The sequence below is a fragment of the Somniosus microcephalus genome, chromosome 12 (assembly GCF_052327205.1).
Source record: "Somniosus microcephalus isolate GS21.2 chromosome 12, FLI_Smic_1.0, whole genome shotgun sequence".
In the NCBI taxonomy this organism is placed as follows: domain Eukaryota; kingdom Metazoa; phylum Chordata; class Chondrichthyes; order Squaliformes; family Somniosidae; genus Somniosus; species Somniosus microcephalus.
The window spans coordinates 49,406,963-49,416,939 of record NC_140998.1 but is presented as its reverse complement, the minus strand read 5'-3'; the positions used below and the strand labels follow the sequence as shown (position 1 = coordinate 49,416,939).

At 42.5% G+C, this 9,977-nt stretch overlaps 1 protein-coding gene across 3 annotated transcripts in view; it reads left to right on the top strand.

Annotated features, from left to right (window-relative positions):
- The first annotated feature begins 250 nt into the window (after positions 1–250).
- rhoj (ras homolog family member J) overlaps positions 251–9,977 on the top strand; it is a 74,320-nt gene continuing 64,593 nt past the window's right edge. For 2 of the 3 annotated variants that reach the window (XR_015080180.1, XM_086002821.1), the window contains exon 1: positions 256–675. Coding sequence is in view for 2 of the 3 variants with exons in the window: in XM_086002821.1 (XP_085858947.1) it covers positions 492–675 (184 nt within the window). In the remaining variant the exon portion in view is untranslated. Of the gene's footprint in view, positions 676–9,977 lie in introns of all 3 variants that reach the window. The other variant, XM_086002822.1, reaches the window with a different exon arrangement.

Genomic DNA, 9,977 nt, shown 5'->3' with positions numbered 1-9,977 from the left:
GCTTTACAATCTTCCCAAACTCCAGACTTTATTTGCCCCCCCCTGCTGTGAACTATCAGATTTCACCAACTTTCTCTAAATGTAGAGAAAGGCCGCATTCCAGCGTCAACGAATACAAATCCTGATTTAGGACGCACGGAAGGTTGAAATTGTTGTGTTTTTTAAAAAATAATAATAAATGAGAGAGACTGGGGTTGAGTATCGCGTATGCAGCTTGTTATTGAAAAAAAAATTTTTGGAAGGAAACAGACGCTCTTGGGATTTAGCTAAAAGATCCTGGCGCAGTTCCGTGACACACATAGAGCTCCCATTGTATTAGCTTGCTGCTTTGCACATCTCCTAATTTGGATTTACCGGGAAACTCATTTCCTGAGGCTGGAGAGGGAGCGCGGGCTTGGAGAGGCGGCAGGGACCGAGTGACTGACTGACGGACGGACAGTCAGCGGCCGTCCCACGGCTCCTCGAATGGCGAGCGGCCGGCGCTGAGGACGATGCCGGGGGCTGGGAAAGAGCAGCAGCCGCCGCCACCCCACCACCAGCAGCAACAACACAGGGACATGCTGAAGTGCGTGGTGGTCGGGGACGGCGCGGTGGGCAAGACCTGCCTGCTCATGAGTTACGCCAACGACGCTTTCCCCGAGGAGTATGTGCCGACCGTCTTCGACCACTACGCAGGTGAGGAGAGGGATGAGAGAGCCGAGCCGGGTCAGGCTGGGTGTGTGGGGGGGCCTTTCTCTCCCTCCCTTCCCGGGCCGGCTGCACTGACTCGGCTCAGCCTGAACCCGCCTGGTGGATGTGGTACTTTTCTTTTAGGCCGAGCTTGTTTTCACGGGGGTATCGGCGGGGCAGCAGCGTTTGATGGGTGTGGGTCAACCCCAGCCCGGGGTGGGGAGTTCAAGGCGAGTGAGGGCGGATTTGGGGACTCGCTGAGTGTGTGAAGGCTTCGCTCCTCAGGGGCCGGGTGATGGCCGCACACTACATCAGTCAGGCTGACTGGCCAGACTTTCGGTGGAATTGGCGCAGTTTTCTTTGCCCTGTAAATAAAGTGAGCTCAGAGTAAAGGAATCCGAGCATGCAGCAAAGCGAAGCGGCAGTTTCCGCAGCACACACAAAAAAGAAACTCCTGAAAGTTGCTCATGTGGCTCAATGAGTTGCATACTGTACATTCACTGGATCCAGTTCTGGGCTCTTCTCTCGCCCCCTTCACCCAAGTTTCAACCCAAGAGCTTGTATGTGACACTACAGGCATGCGATGTGCACAGATGCACATTACCAAGTTAAACAGTATGGGATCTTTTACGTATATTTATTTGCCATTATATGAGACTCCTGTTGTAAATGAACTGCAGCATCTGAAGCTCATGAACATTGATTTAAGGAACAGAACTAGAGCCTACCATTAGATTTTCTAAGAATGTCAATTGATTCTGAACCAATATTTTATTTACATTACTCTTCACTTTTCTCTTTCTACTGCTTGATTGTGATGACCTTTATAGAATCTACTGCTCTTAATTCAACACATCTGATAAATTAAATATTTTTGGTACTAAATTGTTAATTTTCTATGTCCTGTTTGTGCTTAATTTGAAGCACTGAGTAATTTAAATTTGTTCAATGGAAAAATACTTCAAATTATTAAGAGTCGACTATATTATCCAACACTTTTTTCCCAGCTGTTAAAACAAAAAAGGCTATTAAACCCATTCCCTCCTTGTGCTCCTGCATCGTTACCTCTGGTGTTCCCCTCAAGGATCTATCCTTGACCCCCTCCTATTACTCATCCACATGCTGCCCCTCGGCGACATCATTCGAAAACACAGTGTCAGTTTCCACATGTATGCTGATGACACCCAGCTCTACCTCACTACCACGTCTCTCGACCCCTCCACTGTCTCTAAATTGTCAGACTGCTCATCCGACATCCAGTACTGAATATTGGGAAGACTGAAGCCATTGTCTTCGGTCCCCGCCACAAACTCCGTTCCCTAGCCAACAATTCCATCCCTCTCACTAGCATCTGCCAAGGCTGAACCTGCCTCTGCTCATCTGCTGCTGAAACCCTCATCCATACCTTTGTTACCTCTAGAATTGACTATTCCACTGCTCTCCTGGCTGAGCTCCCATGTTCTGCCCTACATAAGCTTGAGGTCATCCAAAACGTGGCTGCCCGTGTCCTAACTTGCACCAAGTCCCGGTCACCCATCACCTACATTGGCTCCTGGCTAAGCAACGCTTCAATTTTAAATTTCTCTTTGTTTACAAATCCCTCCGTGACCTCACCCCTCCCTATCTCTGTCATCTCTTCCGGCCCCACAACCCCCCCCCCCCCCTGAGATATCTGCGCTCCTCTAATTCTGGCCTCTTGAGCATCCCTGATTTTAATTGCTCAACCTTTGGTGGCTGTGCCTTCAGCTGCCGAGGCCCTAAGCTCTGGAATTCCCTGCCTAAACCTCTCCTCCTCTCTACCTCTCTTTCCTCCTTTAAGACACTCCTTAAAACCTACCTCTTTGACCAAACTTTTGGTCATCTGCCCTAATTTCTCCTTATGTGGTTCGGTGTCAAATTTTGTTTTAGAACACTCCTGTGAAGTGCCTTGGAACATTTTACTATGTTAAAGGCGCTATATAAATACAAGTTGTTGTTAACATCTCAGTGATAAAGTAGTCACCATAACTGAATACACATTTACGACTTGTTCTCTCCTCCCTTTTTGTTTTCTTCACTCATTTCCCAGTTTCCAGTTCTGATCAAAGATCCAAATACAAAATGTTAGCCCTTCTTCGCATTGCAGATGCTGACAGACCTACTGGGCATTTCTAACATTCCCTTTTTTAATTATATTTTTATTCTTTGAACATATGAGAGGATTCTAACCATATAACCTTGTTAAAGAAGTTAATGTAACTAGCATAATTTTTCATAGTGACATTTATTCCCCAGAATATTTTTTACTGCAGAATGTCAATGGTAATAAATAACAATTATGAAGTTCAGCTCCTGCCATAAATAATGGGTAGACCTTAACGAGATTGGTTCAGTGGTAGCGTTCTCACCTCTGAATCAGAAGGTCATGGGTTTAAGTCCCACTCCAGAGATTTGAGAACTTAATCTAGGCTGACACTTCAGCGCAATACTGACTGAGTGCTGCACTGTCAGAGGTGCCACCATTTGAATGAGAGGTTAAAGCAAAAGTGATCTCTCCTAAATTGACGTAAATGATCCCGTGGCACTATTTGAAGAAGAGCGGGGGTAGTTCTCTCTATGTCCTGGCCAATATTTATCCCTCAACCAAAATCGCTTAACAAAAACCAAGATTATCTGGTCACTGTCTCATTGCTATTTGTGGGACCTTGCTGTGCACAAATTGGCCGTCGCGCTTCTCTACATTTCAGAAGTACTCTTTGGCTATAGAGCGCTTTGGGACGCCCTGAGGTTGTGAAGTTCTTTGTTTCTTACTGGACTAACTTTGGTGGACTAATTCTGGTGGCCCTATCTGGCAGATTTCGAGGGGAACAAAGGCACTATTGCTTCAGCAGATAATTTTTTAAAATCAGTTTATAACAACTCAGCATAGTTCTCTGTTAGCATAGTGTTACAAGGAGTTTTATTCCCTCACCCATATTTAAAAAAAAAAAGAATAGTTCAGTAGATTGTTCATCTCAGAGCCAATTGACTGGGTTGAACCCCAATGCTATATTTCACAAAAATCTACCAGCAGTAGTTTGGAGATAGTTTTTTTTTTTTAAGTTCTTAAGGCACTGGTAACCTACTTTGTTACTCTGATTGCCAATGTCTTTTGTGTGTCAATTTAGTGAATTTTCAGAAGTTATTAAAACTCGCTGCCTGCAATTACTTTTAACTCAATTTTTGTATCTTTTTTCCAACCTCTCTATTCTGAAGATGTTGACTCCCTTGCTAGAGTATAGTTGCAAGTCCCAATATGCCTCTTGCTCTCTGTGCCATCTTCAAATGATCCTTCTTCATGTGTGAGTCTTGACGGTGAGTGTCGGTGGGTATTTGACTGTGGAGGACATCAAAGCCAAGCCTGACATTCCCATAGCACCCACTTGTAACAGGGGTATCTAGATACTAATCAGGAGCAGGGTGATATTCTCTTTCTTAACTTGGGGGCACTTCAGCAAATTGTAGTGCACCTACTGTTCCCATTTTAACCTGTATTTTCTCAAATCTGTCCAGTCAGAAGGACTGCAATTTTGAGCTGTAGATTACCCTATGGGTGCTGCTAACTCTGTTGCTCCTTCATTAGTCAGCAGTATTCAGCAGGACTGCGAGTGTGCCAGCAACCTCCTCCCTAAGATGGAGAACTCTACAGCGATAAGATGCTGCCTCCAGTTGCTGAGCCAAAAGCTCCTCCTCCTCTACTGATATGAAGTGTGCTGCTGAAGTGAGATAACTTAGGCTCTGTGAACTCTCCAAACACACTCCAAATTATGGCATTGCTGGCACATCTGAAAGATAAGCCTTGGGACACAAACCCATGGCTAAATGGCTGTGAAGCTGGCAATTGTGTGAGCTATATGTTTTTTTTAAAGTGGAAATCAAACTTTTAGTTTAGCCATGCCCCTGTACATGTGTCTAATTTGAGCAAAGCAAAAGATACAGGATGTGCTGATCAAGGTTTGGGTTCGGTGCTAAACACAATAAGCTTTTGTTCTTGAAAGGACATATTTTATTGGGTGGGACAACTACTGTTGTAGTTTCTGATTTGACCTTGCATATAACTTTATTTTTAACTGGTATCTGTACAAATGGACTGTAGATCCTTAAATTGGAAAAAAAAGCTTGGATTTTTTTTCATTATTAAGAGAAATAGGTGGGCATGATTATTCCTGTCTAAGATGGCCCATGTATGGAGGATAATACACAACACCGTGTAGGATAGCACACAACACATTGTACAAAGCTGTAATGCATCAAGTGGTTTATCATTGTCTTATTAACCCTGCGATTCATTACTGCTTGGAACATACTACAGAACAAGTTATTCTTTTATGGAAATGTTTTCTGTTACTGTTTGCTGGTGGGAATGTTATAGGAGTTACCCTATGGCAAGCTTCCACTTGTGTGCTATGTGATTAGGATGGAATTAATCTGTGATTTTATTTTACTGACTAGTTTCATGTGTTTAAAGTCCTCTGCCTGTTAAAGCAATGCTGTAAGGCTGTTGGCCTTTGGTTTCTGGGTTTTCCTGTTGCATTTTAGGTTATATATGTTTCACACTAATGTAACTATTAAGTGCTCCAATTTACAATATGTAAAATGCAGAGCTCCCATAAACTGTTGTAGTGACTGGTGTGTAAGTAGAAGGGTATCCAGCTTTAGGTGCAGCATACATTTCTTGTTCTACAGATGTTGCGTGTAAAATTTGTGAGGAGTAGCTGGTTTCCTATTTTATTCCCTTTGGAGTGTAAACATTAAATTTGCATTCCATTAGTATGAAGCATGCTGTTTATAGTATAATCTCAATTGGTTAAAAACCAACAACTATAGTAAATCACTGCTTCGGTGAAAATGAAACATTTCATTTACACAGCCAACATATATTCTTTTCGAAGACTACTGTTTAAATGGTATGGTAAGACAAAAGCTGCATTTTGACATATTTTACAGCAACTCACTACTGCTATTATGAAAGTAGTATGGTTAAATGTCTTCAAAACTGGGTTAGCCAATCAATTACTCATTCTACTGCTGGAAGTCAATGTAATAATGTCAGGACAAAGTAACAGTTCAGATTCTACTGTAAATGTGCTATAGCTCGCTTCTCACTACTGTACAAATACACTAACTCAAGATTGAGTGCAAAATCCCAAAACAACATTTTAGCACTACTTCTATAGACAACATCATAGAAATGTTCTGCTCTGGGACAGCAATTCCATCCAATGAGTAGCTGAACAATGCAGACCAGAATAGTCCAATGTTAAATCTATAGTCAGTGCTGATTCAGCCAAGGCAGTAGCACACTGCTACAATTGGCATCATCGTCCCAGGGTTCGGGAAGAAAAAAATCAGCTAGGATTCCTGTTCCTGGGATTGCATGTGTGAATGTCGAGCGAGGATACGATCAACTTTGGCTGTGATGATGCCGAGGGTCAAATAACCTACTGACATTCGCAGTCCAAACTCATACATGGAGAACAAGGTATCGAAGGGTAATTGGCACCCATGGAACCATACACCAGGAAGCTGCCACTGCCTTTAGGAGTGGGAACAAACTGGTGTGCAAAAGAGTGGGAGAAGTTTACTGCAAAATGAGCAGTGTGTATATGTCATAATATTTCCCTTCACGGTTGACCTAATTTGTTTGGTATAACTGGAAATTGAGTACAAGACAAGGCAACAAAGTTACCGATCCATGCTCTGTGAATGCTGTGAATATTAATAGTGTTTGCTTAATTTAAAGGCTGACTTGACAAAATAGGTCCATGGGCCAGATTCTATTTCACGAAATGTTCTTCCCCCGGTGCTATTGTGATAGTTTCTTGTAGCTATTTCCTTCCACTGGCAGTCCATTGGGAACTTTATTAGCATTTATGGAAGAAAATTCTGGAGTAATTAAAAACCATTTGGCGTTTCAAAATAAGGTTTGTGCAAAGCAATGAATGTGGACTATGTAGATGTGGGAACCCTTCAACCCCCTCCAAAAGAAAGTCAAATCATTTTGGTCGAGACTTACTACATGTGTTTTTTAAAGAAATAGTTCAGTAAATTCAGTCTTATTTTCAGTTGGTCAACAATCAATAATGTTGAGAGTTTACTGAATATAAAAAGGAAGGATGGAATCATGGGATAAGTTGCTGTAACTTGACATATGGCATTAGGATAAAATTTAATTGGTCCCTAGCTGATTGGCATTGACCATGATTTATAAATGCCGTATGTGATAAATCACACAATCAGAGAGCAGGAAAGTACTCCCAACTTCATGTGACTGGATCAGCACAGCAGATGTGTTACTCATCTCAGAATGCCTACATAGATCAAACCAAATATTTTTTGTGACTACATGCAGTTTCCTTTTCAGTCTTCCATTATTTATCAATTTATGTGCAATATAAATCTGATGGTTTTGTTGCTGGAATACAAACCAGTTTTCATAATATAAGTATTATACCGAGGAAAATGATTTAAAAGCAATTGTATCTCGCAAAACTTGTAAAATGCTGAAAATTGTGATCACATCTAGAATATCTTTGGAAGTGTCTTGTTCCTTCAGAAATAAGTTAATTGAAAACATCATAGAAAATTGTAGTATTCGTCATTTACTAAATTCAGAGTTAATTTTCGTGTTTATTATCAACTAGTAATGTACTGCATTACAGTTGGCTGATGCAAGTTGTATTGGGCAGTAGTGTTGTCTATTTGTGTGGTGTGGTTTATTTTAGTTTATTTTTCAAAGAAATGTTCAATTTAATCTTAAATAAATGACCATAATTCTTAGTGCGTAAGTTCAAATTCAGTTATTTGAATCAATGTACCTGTTCATGTGCTTTGTAACAATCCCCTGACTTTAGTATGCAGACATCAGCACATTTCTGTTAAATATTTAACGAAAGGGAATCTAATTTATCCAGACCCATGAGACTAGCCATTTTCAAAGTTCTGAATATTTTGTGTCTGAGCTTCAACTTTTGTTCCGAGTAAACGTTTCAAATTAAAAAAAATCGAAAAGACAAAATGAAATATACTGTACTTGGTAAAATAGCAAAATACTGCAGATGTTGGAAATCCGAAATAACAACAGAAAATGCTGGAAAAACTCAGCAGGTCACGCAACATCCGTGGAAAGAAATTTGAGTTGACGTTTCGGGTCGAACCCTTCTTCAAAACTGGAAAGAAAAGAAACAAGATCGAAGGCAGGGCTGTGATCGGACAAAAGAATAAAAGAAACAAAAGAAGTAAAAGAGATTAGAAGCTAGACGAGATGGTAATAGGCTGAGATTAGGTGTAGTGTACTGGCAGGGCAAAAGATAGCTGCCAGGTGTGAGAGAGAAACAAAAGGAAAGGGGGGGGGGGGGGAAAGGAGTGGAAAAATTACAAGAAAAAATGAAATGGGGGCCGAGCTTATGATCTGAAATTGTTGAACTCGATATTGAGTCCGGAAGGCTGCAGAGTGCCTAATCGGAAGATGAGGTGCTGTTCCTCGAGTTTACGTTGAGCTTCCGTGGAACAATACAAGAGGCCAAGGACGGTGAGGTCCGAGTGGGAATGGAGCGGTGAATTAAAATGACAGGCGACCGGAAGCTCGGGGTCACCCTTACGGACTGAACGGAGGTGTTCCGCAAAGCGGTCACCCAATCTGCGTTTGGTCTCCCCAATGTAGAGGAGACCGCATCGTGAGCAGCGAATACAGTATACTAGATTGCAAGAAGTACAAGTAAATCGCTGTTTCACCTGGAAGGGGTGTTTGGGGCCCTGGACAGTGGGAAGGGGGGAGGTATAGGGGCAGGTGTTACATCTCCTCCGCTTGCACGGGAAGGTGCCAGGCGAAGGGGAAGGGCTGTTTGGGGTGATAGAGGAGTGGACTAGGGTGTCTCGGTGGGAGCGGTCCCTGCGGAATGCTGGGAGGGGAGGGGAAGATACGTTTGGTGGTGGGATCACTTTGGAGGTAGCGGAAATGCCGGCGGATGATCCGTTGAATGTGGAGGCTGGTGGGGTGAAAGGTGAGGACAAGGGGAACCCTATCGTGGTTCCGGGAGGGAGGGGCAGGGGTGAGGGCAGAAGTGCGGGAGATAGAACTGACACGGCCGAGGGCCGTGTCAACCACGGTAGAGGGGAATCCTCGGTTGTGGAAAAAGGAAGACATGTCTGAAGCATTGGTGTGGAAGGTGGCATCGTCGGAGCAGATACGGCGGAGACGGAGAAACTGGGAGAATGGAATAGAGTCCTTACAGGAAGTGGGGTGGGAGGAAGTGTAGTCCAGGTAGCTGTGGGAGTCAGTGGGCTTGTAGTGAATATTGGTCGATAACCTATCCCCAGAGATGGAGAAGTCGAGGAAGGGAAGAGTCAGAGATGGACCATGTGAAGGTGAGGGAAGGGTGGAAATTGGAGGCAAAGTGAATGAAATTGTCAAGTTCGGGGCGAGAGCAGGAAACGGCATCGATACAGTCATCAATGTACTGTACTTGGTGTTGCAGTGAATATTATCAGACCAGTGGCATTCTAATAAAGGATGTAGTGCATTTGTTTTATAAAATGCAAAGGAGGGCGAATGTTTCCTCGTGCTAGTTCACAGCTGAACATTTTGAGAGCCAGCGGCATATTATTTACATCGAACCTGCTGCATATCCTTAGTTTTCTCAAACAGTAGTATTGTACAGTATGCATAAGCTCCAATAATTATATATAATCAATTTTTTTTAATGTCATAAATTGGCACTTGCGACATGCTTGATTTGGTCCCAGCTGTGCTTCCTGAAATTGTGCTCTTGATTTTTAGAAACTAATTCTGGTCCTATTTTCTAACCTTTCCTTACAATGCGGATGTCATATCCTGTTTGTGCTGCAGTTGTGCTATTTCCAGTAAATGTAGTTCATCCTATATGGGACACCCCCCCCCCCCCACCCGCCCCATCGCTGTCCAGTACACTCCTATTTTTCTCGCAGTGCTAAATGCTGACAAAACAAACCAATATGAATGAGCTACAAAGTTTAAATTAGTGTTTTTCAGTTATTTATGGCAGTTGCTGTTATCCTCTAAATTATTAAATGCCATCCCACTTTCCTGATACTGTATGTATCTAAAATGTTAATGATTTGACGTCATTCTCCTAAAGTATCCAAGATGTTTTTAGAATAGTAAAGCTGGCAGTGCTATAAATGGGGCAATATATGCTACTCAGTAACATAACAGCAACAATGTGCATTTATATAGTGCTTTTAACATAGTAAAACGTCTCAAGGTGCTTCACATAACTGTTAATCAAACAAAATTTGATATAAGAGCAGCA